The 14,627-nt window shown below is 41.8% G+C and overlaps 1 protein-coding gene across 5 annotated transcripts in view; it reads left to right on the plus strand.

Annotated features, from left to right (window-relative positions):
* LOC112968438 (cystathionine beta-synthase) overlaps positions 1 to 14,627 on the plus strand; it is a 32,472-nt gene that overhangs the window by 12,262 nt on the left and 5,583 nt on the right. For 4 of the 5 annotated variants that reach the window (XM_026070704.1, XM_026070706.1, XM_026070705.1 and 1 more), the window contains 11 exons: positions 1,318 to 1,397; positions 2,753 to 2,887; positions 3,448 to 3,517; positions 5,076 to 5,167; positions 6,027 to 6,152; positions 6,737 to 6,821; positions 7,037 to 7,142; positions 8,001 to 8,075; positions 8,812 to 8,946; positions 9,961 to 10,069; positions 12,089 to 12,173. In XM_026070704.1, coding sequence (XP_025926489.1) covers positions 1,318 to 1,397; positions 2,753 to 2,887; positions 3,448 to 3,517; positions 5,076 to 5,167; positions 6,027 to 6,152; positions 6,737 to 6,821; positions 7,037 to 7,142; positions 8,001 to 8,075; positions 8,812 to 8,946; positions 9,961 to 10,069; positions 12,089 to 12,173 — 1,098 coding nt within the window. Of the gene's footprint in view, positions 1 to 1,317; positions 1,398 to 2,752; positions 2,888 to 3,447; positions 3,518 to 5,075; positions 5,168 to 6,026; positions 6,153 to 6,736; positions 6,822 to 7,036; positions 7,143 to 8,000; positions 8,076 to 8,811; positions 8,947 to 9,960; positions 10,070 to 12,088; positions 12,174 to 14,627 lie in introns of those variants that run through there. The other variant, XM_026070707.1, reaches the window with a different exon arrangement.

Below are 14,627 nucleotides of genomic sequence, written 5' to 3' on the forward strand. Positions count from 1 at the left end.
ATGTAATGTATTACACGTTACAATATGTACTGCATTCCTCCAGTGGGTCACACTGACATCCAGCCTCTTGAGGCAGTACTTGATAGATAGTTCTCCTTGCCGCAGATTCCAAAAATAAAGTGGCTTTGGAGGGGATGCAAGGTAATTACTTCAGAAAGCTATCTTGATTCAAAAGCAAAGAGCAGGATAGACAGTAACCTGAGGGCATTGGCTTTTGTTCCAGGGCACTGCTCAGCTATTAAAGTACAAGGCTTCTCTTCTCTGCATCTCATTTTTCTTTCAGCTGAAGTCCTATTTTGAAATTTGCTGCACTTTCAAGTCAGTAGCAGAAAGTACAGTGTTAGAAGTGGGGTCTCAAAATGCTGCCTTCATCCCAGATATCTATCACACAATTTTTGTTTTTACTGCAGCTATACAATTTTGTGCACTGTAGAAACAAAGCCAGCTCTGAAGACACAGCTTCCTGCATAGGGTAAACTGCTTGTGAGGCATTGTCATGGGCCAGTGTCTGTACTTTGTCTGGTACCCAGAATAGCAGGGGCAGTGCTATTCAGCCCTACATCAGGCACAGCTCTGCTAACTTGATCTGTCTAGCTTATTCAGCAGAGTGGTGATCTGATAACAGGTGTAAGCCTTGTTCTATAGGAAAGGTAATTCTGAGATGAGCTCTTCAGGTAAGCTGACAAAGACATGCAGAAAGACAGGAGTCATGTTGGAGGTACAGATTTTGAAACCAGAGGTGAGGTATATGTGTCTCTAACAATCAAACTAATTAACTATTGTAACAAGCAGACACAGTGCATTGGAACCTCTGTCACACACAGCGTATAAATCATGTCCTTTAGAAAGGATTTAGGTGCATCACAAATTAGGGACTTAATGCAGAACTGAGTCGATAGAATCCCCAATACTCTTATCCAGGTATCTAAATGATTGCTATAATCCTCTAGCTTAAAATTTATTGCCCAAAGGGTGTGTGTTTTGTTTGTTTCCCCCCCCCCCCAAAGTGGTGGGATGGGGAAGGGCCAGGAGGAAGGTGATGTGCCCGTTGTAAAGCCAGTAGTTTGCATATGTTGATTTCTTCCCACCCTTGGCTAAACTTTCTTTTGTTTTTGATCCTCTGAGAACCAGCAGCATTTGTGAATCCAGCTCTCCCCAGGAGCCAGAAACTTTCCCTTTGCCACCTGTCTAAAGCCATCCTACCCAAGCCTCTAGTGAAGATCTGTTATTAAAGCAAGGGCGTGCAAAAGCTAGCTTTGCAGGGTTTTGTTTGGTTGCTTTTCACTTTATGCTCTGCATGTCTTTGCTTGCTTCTAGGAATTGGGCTGGCCTTGGCTGCAGCAGTGAAGGGTTACCGCTGTATCATTGTGATGCCAGAGAAAATGAGTATGGAGAAGGTCAGATCTGCTTTTGTTTTAGAAGTATTAACAAATAACATGTTTGAGCTTGCAGAGTTCCTGGTGCAAATGAGTGTTGTGGCTTTAGCAGTGAAGGTATAGGCTCTTGGCCTCCAAATCATTGGTTAGGCAGAATTCTGCTGAATATTTTCTGGCCAAAGGGCTATTGCCAGTACCAAGAGAAATCAAGGCTGGCTAACCATGGACTGAACTGTGCTGTTTAGAGTCCTGTCCTTGCAGTGCTGTCAATTAGAGGAACTGTCGTAACCGCTTTAAAAAACAAATGTCAAAGGAACTTGAGATGTACATAGCAAACTGAAGTGACTGCCTGTCCCTAGGTTAGTTTTCAGTTATGCCACAGAGGAGTAGGGAGGAAGGTAGGGGCTGAAGCTTTGAATGTTCTGCTGTTCTGGGCTGAGCAAGGCCATGGGAGAGTCTGCTGCGTTCCTTCAAGTGAAACCCTGAGGTATGTTGGCAAGTATCCAAGTTGTGCAGCCACAACAACAAAGGGAAAGGAAAAGCCACCTGGGTCACATCAGCTTATCTTTGCTGTGGAAAGCATAAAAACATAAAAGCCTTGCAATATTATCAGCCCAGACTAGGGCCCCTCCGAGGGTAACGCTGCCCCTGAAGTCAAGAGTGCTTTCTGGATGGTGGAGAGAAGATCCTCTGTGTTTTGCAGTTTAGGACAGTAAATCACTGTCAGCAAAACAGTTCTCAGTCCAAACCTTTGCTGTATTCCAACTGAATGGCAATGTTCCCTGAAAGCCTGGGCCCATTGCTAGTTCTTTTCCACCCTGGAGGGAGAGGCAGCACACTGCTACTGCTGTGCTCCACACACCAGTGCCAAAGGCCTCCCCTTTGAACGCAGACCTTGGCATAGCTGAGTGTCAAAATTTCTTGTCCTCACAGTGGCAGAGTGAGTGAACAGGGCCCTGGAGGATCTCCCTCTTTGCTGCCTATGTCCAAAGGAGGACATAAATATACATAATTTGTATTTAAACATAAAATGCTGGGGTATAGCACTGTTTCAGAGTGCAGAATCCCCTGCAGAACATACGTGACTAGTGTGAGAGGAGACCGAGTTTTGCCTGAATAAGGCTCCTCAATATGGAGTAATGGTTTCTAGAAACTTGGAGGCCCAGACTGAAAACAAGATTTTGAGCTAAGAGACTAAATGACATTAAGATTTTGAACCCAGTGATACACTGTGAGACAGGTGCATGGGAGAGTTGCTAGAAGCTATTCCAGACTGAGTAAAAGAGAAGATGTAAAACATCTTCCTCTCCATCCCAGTGAGGTTTCTGTCCTGGGAGAAAGTTTTGGGGTTTTGTGACCACCTTTGTTTGCTGCAGGTGGATGTCCTGAGAGCTCTGGGTGCTGAGATTGTGAGGACCCCAACTACTGCCAGATTTGACTCTCCTGAATCTCATGTGGGAGTAGCATGGAGGCTGAAAAATGAAATTCCCAATGCACATATCCTAGACCAGGTAAGAGCTGGGTGTCAGAGGTCTAGCATGGGAGGAGGGTATTGTAGCTTCTTGCCTTAATGTCGCTGGCTAAATTTTAAACAGCCCATGTGAGTCTGTGGAAGCAAGGATGTCCCAGATCTGGAAGTGTAAGCTATTGAGCCATCACCATGCTGCAGTATCAAGCTTTTTATTTCACTAGAGGGCAGCAATAAGCCTATGTTTGCAGAAATTGCAAAAAGATTAAGGTGGCTTTCTCCACTGAACTGGCAATCCTGTGTAGAAAAATGGGTACACGGGTCATTTATGCCTTGAAAAGAAACTGCCCCACAGACAGGGCTGATCTTGATGTTGGAGGATGCTGGCACCTTAGGAATACCCTTAAATTAGGTCACTTTGGGATGTTGCACTTACCCTGAGGCATTCTGCCTAGGTCCAGATAACAGATAAGGAAACAGTCTGAAAGGAGAATATGCAGCTGTTGTGGAGCTTGGAGAATGTTTGTCATGTTTTTGCAATGCCTCAGGATGCAAAATATGTTGTCTTTCTTATTTACTTAATGGCTCTGTCTTTCAATATAGTATCGTAATGCCAGCAACCCCCTGACTCACTATGACACCACGGCTGAAGAGATCCTGCAGCAATGTGAAGGTATGTTTGCTATTTTAGCCCTCTCTTTAATGAGTCCCTAGTATTCCATATTGTTATTTGACGTTTGTGAAGAAAGAGGCCTGGGGTGGTTGAGAAGTGCATGGATTTTGATATAGCATGTCCCATATTCTGTGTGTAATTAGAGAGTTGCCTTATTTCAGTAGTCATAGTAATAAACTATCTTTTCCATTAAAGAGGGCTGTTTTGGTTTTCAGATTCCTGTGCTTGTGACCAGGTGAACAAAGCAGTTATGCTTAACTCAAAAAATGCTGTAGCTGAAGTGGCATGAAAGAACAGGATCATTTTTTTTCTGTTCACAAATACAGAAATAAGGATTTTTACATGCTCAGAATCCAAACTGTACATGGAGGCAGGGAAGAGATTTTTGCTTTCACTTAATATCCATCTGGAGTTTGCTACAGGTTGTAATTGTAATTCTGTTAGATATTATGTAAAGACCAAATACTCCATTAGACTGGAATTTTCTTCACTTACTATTGTCTTCAGGAGCACAAGCTGCTTTACTCTGCAGGGGTCCTGTCCGTATTAGCTCTAGGCTGGCTAGCTGGAGTACTGGAAATGGCTGAACTGTGGCAGTAGAGAGCTTTAGCTGAGCTTTAGAGGAGCTAGCTTTAGCTCCTCATCCAGCTGAGGAGATCCATTTGAGAGCTACCAGAGGCATTCAGTGCAATGCTGCAGTCTAGCATGTAGGTATTCCCACAGGAAGTAGAGGGAGATTGTGTAGGATGCTGCTGACCTGCCCTGTAAAACCGTACAGTTAGCAGCTTTTTTTTTTTATTATTGATGGGACCTTGGCTACTGGAATAACAAAATTGGCTATTAATTTTCTTAATGAAGATGAGGACCATGTGCAGTGTTCTTCCCCTCCCCCCAAAAGTATCTCTCCCTGTGCTGCAGAGGATTTATTTAGCCTGTCTTTCCACTTTCTTCTAGTTTGAGTTAAAGTGAGCATACTTTAACAAACTGACATCCCACAAACTTAGAGTCAGGATGAATTCTAACTGTAGGCTTCATTCTTCTCTTGTTCATGTTTATTTTTCCTTGTAGTCCAGGCACTGTTCTGTCAATACTCGTCAGCTTACACCAGTCTCAGGTCTGAACTGGGACATGCTTGGTGGAGTGTTGTTCTCTTGACTCTGGGCACCCGTTCAGTAAACTAACCTGCATTATAGGCTGCTTATTGTAAGTTAAAGGGTGAATAAGTATCTATCTACAGTAACAGGAAAACTGCAAATGTCAACTCTATTGACCACCTCTCATCTCTGCTGAAAGCCTTACAAATTGGTGCCTTGTCAGGCTGCCAAAAGGATGTTTCAAAACTGTTGCTGAAGTAAGTGGAGATAGAGCAAAGTGGCCTCAAGGTAGGTCTCCTAATACAGCTATTGGAAAGCAAGGATCCTCATATCTTGTGCCTCTTCTGCCATTTTCTGCATTTTTGTTAGAGAAAAAGGTCCATACTTAGGTGTAAATAGAGTTTTTAATCCATCACACTCAGGGAGGTCTCACAGCTGCCTTTTGATTTCTCACCCTTAATCAGGAAAAATAGACATGGTGGTGGCTACAGCTGGCACTGGAGGGACCATCACTGGCATTTCCAGAAAGCTGAAGGAAAAATGCCCAGGATGCAAAGTAGGTGGCAAGTTTAAAACTCTTTAGCTGGGAGAGCCTCAAACTGCTCCACTGGCGTCACTCCCATTCCTCCCAGCATCTCCGCCTCCTTGTAAGCCCTCCCTGGGTTTCTCTTGGGGAAACGCTCAGGTGTCCTCAGCTCAAAGGTAGTTCTGAGCAGCAAAGAAAGGGTATCAGAGTCCATCTGAATCTATCGTGTTCTGGTCTCATTGGTGACCAGAGTCAAGGTTTGGCTTTGCAGGTGAGAACTGGCTCTGAGATTCCTTCCTGGCGTGTGTCTGAGACAAATCCTTCTCTCTGCTGGTGTTCTGCAGCCTTGTGTTTCTTCTCTCTGACTGTGCCATGGCTAATCCTCAGGAGCTGCTGAGTTTCCAACAAGCGAAACTTACTCTGCAAACAGATCTGTATTTGTACTTGTTTACTGTTTTATATTTCCTCACAGAAGTTGGTATCTGTTTCAATCATGAATATTTTCTTACACAATCAGGGAGGAAAAAGCAAAGGGAACATACCTTTCTGCCTGTACTTGGCACAAAAAGTATTGACTGTAATGATACCTGACATGTGAATAGCAACAACTTTGAACCAAACAAAAACCATGTAGAACACGTGGTGCCCATCATTTGCAGTGGCCACAACCTGAGGAGGTGGGATGGGTTGCTAAGGGCCAGGAGCACCAAAGTATGTTAATCACAAGGGAGGTGAATGTTGCCAGGAAGAATTGAATAGGAGACCAGATTGCCATTAGGTTCGCTCTGTGTGTGCAGCCAGTGTGTTGTCATAAGGCCTGCACTGATGAGTACATAGCTGTGTTCTCGAAAGCAGTGTGTCATGGTAGCCAAACTGGAAACTTCTACAGGTCATAGGTGTTGATCCTGAAGGCTCTATCCTCGCTGAACCAGAAGAACTGAACAAGACTGACAAGACAATGTATGAAGTGGAAGGAATTGGGTATGATTTCGTCCCCACGGTGCTGGATAGATCTGTAAGTCATGCTTCTTGATTTATCTGCCCCTTGCTTTCCACTGAGATGGAGAAGAAACTTGGGAAAATATTTCTTTGAGCTGGAAGGGGAGGGCTAGCAGACAAAACTATTTCTATTCTTTCCCATCAAAGAAAGCAGTCCTTAGAAGACTTCTTTGCTGAACAATTTCTCTGTTTTACAATGCTGGGTAGAAACACTGGGCAGATAGCATTTTCTAGAACATAGTATTTCCCTTTATTAAAAAAAAAAAAAAAGCTCCCACAAAAGTAGTATGACAATGTCAGGTTGTGAGCACAGCCTGTGTCCCTGAGAAGCCCTCCAAGAGGGGAGGAAACTGATTCATGCTCCCTGTGGCTGTTCTCACAGCAAGATGTCAATGTAGAGACTGTTTTGTTAATGTGGTCATCTTATCTTGGCAAACAAAACCACCCAACATTTGCAGGATGGAAACCCAAGCACATGGATCAATAGGACAGCTATTACCTCAAAGAGCATGGGTTGAAGCAACACTGATGTAGTTATATAGTTGCCCAGCCCTCCTCATCTCAAGAGCTGTTTGTTTCTCTCTTCCTGCCTCACCCCAGACAGTGGACCGGTGGTACAAGAGCAACGATGAGGAGTCATTTACTCTTGCGCGCATGCTAATCCGAGAAGAAGGACTGTTGTGTGGTAAGAGCAGACASTAATCCTTTGGGGTTCTCTGTGAGTATGTGAGAGGATGAGGCTTTGTGAAGGTCAGGGAGGCCTCTTTGCAGTTCAGAAACTGTCTTCCTCAACCTGGGCTCCAGAACTGGCCTCCCCTCTTCTCTTTTGCTCTGTCCCTTTCTCTTTGTCATTTCCTATATGGTATTTGACAGTTTTGTCTCTGATCCGCATTTTGGCAGGCGGCAGCTCAGGCAGTGCCATGTCTGTAGCTGTGAAGGCAGCCAAAGAACTGAAGGAAGGTCAGCGCTGTGTTGTTATCCTCCCTGACTCTATCAGGAACTACATGTAAGAACCTACTTGTTTCCTCCAGGAGGAGGCAGAGGAGGCAGTCCCTCAGACCTCTTTACATCAGTGGCAAGTTGAATATGTATCTCAAAGCACCCAGTTACCAAAGCAAGGAATGTGTTTGGGGCACAACTTCTGAAGTACCTAGAAAGGGTCTGACATGGTGTAGACAAGAGCTCAGCCCTCTGAAAGCAGAGCTCCTTGTGTGTGGCTTTGGTATCTAACCATCACTGGTTAGTTAACTGGTTAGTTAACATCCCTCTAGAAAAGATTTGCTTCCAAGCTTTTCCTTTATTGGGGACCATCAATGCCATCCCATTTCTGGAAGGGTCTCTTTTAAGGCTGTTGTCTGCTCTCTTTGTATGTGCTGACAGCTGGACACAGCAGTACTGTAGCAGCAGCCAGTGTTGATGTGAATTTGCAGGTGGCGGGGTGAGAGCTTTGAGTTGTGCTTTGAAGAAATTCCTTTCCTGCTATTCTGAACGTACCCCTGAACATAATGTCTTTAGCTGTGCTTCATGACTGTTGTTAGATCCAACACAATGCTGGATGACTTTAGAAGCTGCAGAAAGGCTGAGTACAGGTTGGCACTTCTCCATTCCAGGCTGTCTTTGTACTGTATTGCAAGGGAGTGATGTAGTTGAAGCTTTGTATCCTATGGGATTCCTTTTTCTTCCTATGAGGATTTCGTCTCCATGTCCCTGGCTGGTAAGCTTGGTCGGCAAATGGCAGTATATTCTCCAATTACACTTTAGTTGTTAGTCATAGTGGGCTGTGCAGTTGTCTTGTTTGATATTGTGTTTGCTGTTGTTAGATGTTAGTCCACTAATGAGCTCTTTGCTTCCTGATGCTTTCCAGGTCTAAGTTCTTGAGTGACAAATGGATGATTCAGAAAGGGTTCATGAAAGAAGAAGACCTAATCAAAAAACCTTGGTAAGCATGTCAGATCCGTTTGTTTTTTTGTGAGTCTATTTCATTGTCATTGTGGCAGTTGCTAATTTGAAGATCATTGGAATTTGTACCATTTCCTTTGTTTTTTAGCTAATCTTTTGTGTTGCTGTGTCAGTATTTAATTGCAGATAGAATCAAATCTGCTTTTTGAGTTAAAAATTCCTTTTTCCTTGAGTTGTATGGTAGCAGAAAAGACTTGGTACTTAATGAATGAATGGTACTTGGTACTTAATGACTTTTGAATGAAAAGGGTCATATCTAAAATGAAAAAGTAGTATCCAGAGAACTCTACCAAGACCAGAGTTCTTTGGTGCAAAGCACTACAGCTGTACATGGCTGGAGGAGGATCTTTCCTAAAACTATTACCTATAGTGACTGCAAATATGGCTAGCTTTTTGAGCAGAGGCCCAGAATTTTCCATTTAAGATAGAAATAATGAAACTAAGGAGACTAGTACCTTCCACTAACCAGTTCCATCCTAGGAAATAGATTAAATGAGAAGAGAGTTTCAATCATAATGTCTTTTCACACCTGAGTGACTCTCTGATGTTGGGGAGAGAAAACCTGAAAGCTTTAAAGTTTAGTAACTGTGACTGATTCCTGACTCTTCGTTGCAGTCTCTTGTCATTCCTCTAGTGTTGAAGGCCATGGCACATGAGCTACCGGTTCTGTTCTCCCCATAAGACTTGCTTGGTTTTATGTTTGGTTTTGTCCCTAGGTGGTGGAACATCAGTGTTCAGGAATTAAGCCTCTCAGCTCCCCTGACTGTGCTTCCAACTGTTACCTGTGCAAAGACGGTTGAAATCCTACGAGAGAAAGGATTCGACCAGGTACCAGTTGTTGATGAATCTGGGTATGTCCATATACATACATACATATATATATATATATCTATATATATCTCTCTCACTGTCACACATATATATCGCCTCCCTTACCTGGTCCTACAGGATGTCTTTAAAAACTTACTAGAAGCCTAATATTCCTTCTGTCATCTGGCTTTCTTCAGATGGTGGTTCGCCATCTGAAGCATGGTTCAGAAATGTTACCTTAAACATACCAGTGCTGGACTTAATATGTTGTCATGTTAGGACTGTTCTGCCCTTTATCTAATAAGTTTCTAATGATTATTATGATATATTCAGTGTGTCTCTTCAGGGTTTTTTCATTTTTTAATAGTAGCTGCTTAACTTACCAGAGCAAAAATTCACATTTAAAACAAACTAACAACCTCAAACCTATCCACCTTCAGCACAACTTTCACCCAGTTTCTTCAGAATGTTTTGCTATAGAGCAATGAGGCAGTAACTGCTACTGGAGTCTCCCAGCAGACTGGCATGACTTGGTACCCTGTGGTTTCCTTGTAGAACAGGCTGAAGAATGAGCAGAGTTTTCTCAGTTACTCTCTGGTCACAGTGCCAACACAAGGGATTAATAAGCCTCTGCAGCATGCTTGTAAGGAAAAGGGGAAAAAGAGCAAAATTGTGAAGAGCATGTCTCTGGCCCTGTTAGGCCTTTCAAAAGGACAGATGAGGGCACAAAACTGTGAGGTCTACTTTTCAGAAACTTGCTGATTGCAAGAAGCTCTCTATGACTGTGAGAGCTAGAGGTGCAAAGAGCCTAATTTGCAGAAGGGTTAGGCACCTGCAGCACCTGCTGACATCTATGTGTTTATCCAGCACTTCTGAGCATTGGACTCTAGGAGTTTCCTGTAAGGGATACAGAATCCCAGTATATCCCCAGTAATGTTGCTTTATGCTATGAAACAGTTGAATCAACTTGTGCAGGCTCACTGAGAGTGGATGCTTTTATCTCCAGCAATAGCTTGCGTTGTTTAACCATACCTCCTCTTATCCTTCTTCCCCAGGGTGATTTTGGGCATGGTTACCCTGGGTAACATGCTTTCTTCGCTGCTTGCTGGAAAAGTTCAGCCTTCAGATGAAGTCAGCAAAGTAATCTACAAGCAATTCAAACAGGTAAATATATTCTACAATTCCCAGTTCTCTGGTTTAGAGTACTACTGTGATACAGTTTAGAGTACTACTGCTGTTAGCTAATTTCACATGTCCATCCAGTATGGTGTGCCAGGATATCACTAAACTTCCCAGCTGTGTGGCTGCTCTTCTAAAATATGTAAATATTGTTTGCTGTTGCTTTGCTTTGTTTACAGGAAAAGGCCCTTTTTTTGGCATGGAATGCTTGATCTGGCTTTCACTAGGCTTTTAGTTTCAACATTATCAAAATAAATGAGGTCCTGTATTCAGGAAGTATATGTAATACTTCCATTTAATCTACCAGCTACCAGGTCTTTGAGGTTGAGAGGGAATGCTAATTCTTTGTGGATGAAATGTAAATATATTTTTTCCTTCGCAGACAGATAATCAAGCATCAGGTGAAAATGTGGTGCGTAACAAAGCTGTTTAGCTCCTGTTCTCCCTCACTTGGGCACCTTAAGAGTTTCTGGGGCTGGCATGGTGCAATCACTTTGGTAGCTAGAGTGGTGTTAGCTGTAGTAACCAATTCTCTGCACTTCTGAGGCTATGGGTTTTTTTTCCATGGACACCTTGAATTTCCTCATGCTTCTTCATTAAAGAATGGCTGAAACATCCCTTTTCTCTTCAACACTGACATTCCTTGGCAGAGGTGGAGGGAGAATGACGTTACACAATAGTGGTATTGCTAACATGCCAATTAAAAGCGTCATTCACTGGCTATTTTTCATTTGAAATGATGATTTAATGGAGAAGCATGGTTGAATGCACGTAACCTCAGAAACTTTGTGGATTTTTGCTTTTCTTCCCACTTTGGTCAAGCTTATTTTAATCTCCTCCAAAAAGAGACCCTTCTGCACTGTAGATGTTGTGGACATCAAGCCTTGCATTGTTTAGCAGAGGACTAAATTGTTTAGAGCACTGGCCAAAATCATGCCACCCCTTGCCTGACCCATAAGCCTAAGGACTGACACTTCAGTCTGAACTACGGACTGCTTGTCCTTTAAACACAGGTTACTGGGAATCCTCCTTTTGATCTTCTGTAGTTCAGAGTATGGGAACCAGAGCTGTGTTTTCCAGCTCAGTTGCACTGTTAATGCTGTGAAGTTTATTCCCCAGTCACAAGCTGAGCTCACTGCAGGTTAAAAGCTTTTCTAATCTGCAGTGCAAAATTCTTTGCTGTAAATTCCTTTATCCCTTATAAATCACTTTAGTGATAGTATATCAGATAGTGGATGCTACTGTTAGTTGGGAAGAGTCACCTGGGTAATAGACCTGTTGATGCTTTTAAAATTAGTTAAAACTTGTAGGAAGAAGAATGCAATTTTATGCATTCTTTCAAATGCTTTCAGCAGATGATTAGCTAAGTGTTTCAGAAGGACCTGTATTCCATCTATAGATCCAGTGCAGGGTGTTTACTTGTTCAACTCTAATTTTAAGCTGCTTCACTGAAAAAGAATTCCTGATTCCGAGTTCCTTGACTTGCACCTCAATGGTGTTAGCTCAGCACTCTTCACCCTTGGTTTTGTGTTTTGGCTTGTTTGGGCTTTTCTCTGTCCCCCTGCTACCTTCTCCAATTGTATTCACTTCCACAATGATTTGCAGCTTGATTTGTTCACTTCTTCACAGTCTTGCTAGAGCAAAATCAGTAAGTATAATCTTGAGATTCATGGTAACTTCTTGTGTTAGATACATGGAACACTCCTTTTCACCCTCTTTCCTCAAAAGTATTTTGTTAATGTTTCTCCAGTATGTTTTCAGAGTTTTAATGAAAATTTCATGTACTGACTCATTTTTTTTCAGTTCTTTAAAAATTAGAAATGACAAACTCTGATCTTTCAACTGAACTTTGATTTGTTAGTGTTTCACAATACTTTGGATGTGAGCAGTAGATAAATGCTGTTGTACCATTTTTTTAATACTGCATTGAGTATGTGGGGTTATCTACCACCAAATATATAAAAGACTGTTTCTTTTAAGTTTTGTAACTCTCTCTATTTTTAGATTAACCTGAAAGACAACTTGGGGAAACTTTCTCATATCCTGGAAATAGATCACTTTGCTCTAGTGGTCCATGAACAGATTCAATGTGAGTACTGCTCCTTGCAAAATGTATTCTTTATATGAATAGTAATAAGAAGCAAACACAAACATGAGTGTGTAAACAAATGCTTGAAGAAGCCAAATCCTTTGTGTGTGTAACCATGTTCTACTGACAGCGGTCAGACATTGCCACTGCAATTTTTGTGGTGTAATTGTTAAATCCATCAATAACCCCATAGACTGTAGTGTACTTACTTTTGGAGCAAGTCACTCCTTAGAGGGCAACAGGATGACTGAGTCCAGCCCACTGTGCAGTGAATGATGTGCAAAAATTTGCAGCAGTCAGCTAATGAATACAATCCTGCAATACAAATGATTTTGCTCCTTGTTAGACCTATCATACAATTTCCAGCAGTTCCATGACAGTGCATGTCCAAGGCTAACTAAACCTCAATATTTTTCTGTTTTTTCAAAGCAAAATCTTTATTTCAACTTCATGAAGTGCAGTAAGAGCTAATGTCAACACTGACATCACCTTCTTAGGTTCCTGTTTATCTCGTATTTAAACTAACTTAACTCCCCTTCACTTGATAGTTGTTTTTTTTCCAAACTCTGTTTTTCTTAATCCTTCTCAAAACTCTTTACATTGCTTCCTCTATGAACTGGAAATGACTAAACTGCTTAAAGCTCAGTATATGCAGAAAATGGCATTTTTTCCTTTAATATCTTCCTCTTAGCAGGCTATCTTGAGAAATTAGAAACACTGAAAAACTAGACTAAAAACAGCTGTCAGACTTGACAGATAAATTTAGCTGATAGATATCTCAAAATTGTAATGGTAAAGAAGAATCTTCATCAAAATTTGGGTTTGTCCCTAATGCACTCCATAAGGATCTGCTCTTGACCCTGTGCCATCTAACAATTCATTTTTATTTAATTGGTGGTCTAGAAGAAAACCTAGAATCCCACTGGAAGTTTGCAGTGAAGCAAAGATTGAAGAAGCAGTAGATAATGAAAAGTTCAGGGCAATCTAGATTACAGAAAACAAGCTGGGTGTATGTAGACCAAATGTCTTGATACAGCCAGACTGGAGGAACAAGGAACTTAGACCATAAATAAAGGGTCAGAGTACTTGTCTCCCAGGTCAAAGACCTTATGGTCAAAATGAAAAATCMCATAAGCTTCATTCAGCAATGCTCAAATAGTTAATAAGGTTCTTGGATGTAAATGGGAGGATGCTGTATTAAGTTTTTATAGTAACTCTGTATCTGGCAGTGGCATAGAAGGCTGGTAATGTCATATGTCCTGTTTCTAGTGGTTCCCAGTTCAAACAGAATATTTTCAAGCTGCAAAAGTTTCAAGCAGAGCCACAGAAACAACTAAGACACATTAGAATATATTGCTTTATAACCAAGGGCTTGAAAAGTTGAATCAACCTATGTAACAGAAAGTTAAGGACTGACTTTATACCTCCCTATAAGAACAGAAGTTAGAATAAGAGTTCACTGAACAAGCAGGTGCCATTCAGATGCATGACAAGAGCCAGTGGCTGGAAGCTGAACACATTTGGATCAGTAGTAACCTTTTTGTAAATAACAGGGAAAGTAACACCTGTGGAATGATTTGCCAAGGCTTTTAGTAGAGTCTCTAGCAATCTTGGAGGTCATTCTAAAAAGTACAGGAGCAGCTCTTGCCTTGAGGACAGTGAGGTCTATCCCTACCAGAACTTTTATAAACCTCACTAAATAGTGGCATGCAGTGGCAGCATTGTGCGATGGAGGTTTAAGAGAACTGTCTCATAAACAACAAGAATGGTAGAGGTTATTCATTATCAAGATAATACTAATACCCTGAGACTTTCTAGTTTTTTGCTGGAAAACAGACAAAAATGGCCTTTGCCACTGTGAAAATCGGCATGAGAGAATGGCAACCCACACTTATTGTACCATATTGGAGAGACTTGTCACAACATGCAACAAACTTCCACTGACCGAGATAGATATATAGATATATATACTTTTACTAACATTTCAATGAGCTATAGTGTTCTCCTCCATTCACCTTTGCAATCGTCTTCAGCAGGGATTTCACTAGCTGTCCTCATGCTGGCAGAGGCAGGCATGTGGCAACTTGGGCTGAGCATAAAAAGGGATATTCAGGAGGAAGTTCCAGGGTCCTTTAAAGGTGATAGCTATTTTACTGGTTTTCCAATGTAAAGCAAGTAAATATTCTCATCTTGCTAGTATTACCTTGATAATGAGTAATTACTTTCTCGCTCTGTACAATATTGTTCTAAGTCTTAAACCTGTATTGAATGGTATATGTGTACATACCCAAGTGTACTTTATGGTTTTCTGTTGACCTTTCCCACCAGCTAAAAACCATTACTGCCACCACTGAAGCAATGTATGCTCTAGTTAAACAAGTATATGCTTTTAAAAGTTCACAGGGTTGTGGTAGCATTATTAGCTACAGCCACTCTAGGTTTTCACTGGAGGAA

This window comes from Apteryx rowi, unplaced genomic scaffold (assembly GCF_003343035.1).
Source record: "Apteryx rowi isolate R43461 unplaced genomic scaffold, aptRow1 scaffold_317, whole genome shotgun sequence".
In the NCBI taxonomy this organism is placed as follows: Eukaryota; Metazoa; Chordata; class Aves; order Apterygiformes; family Apterygidae; genus Apteryx; species Apteryx rowi.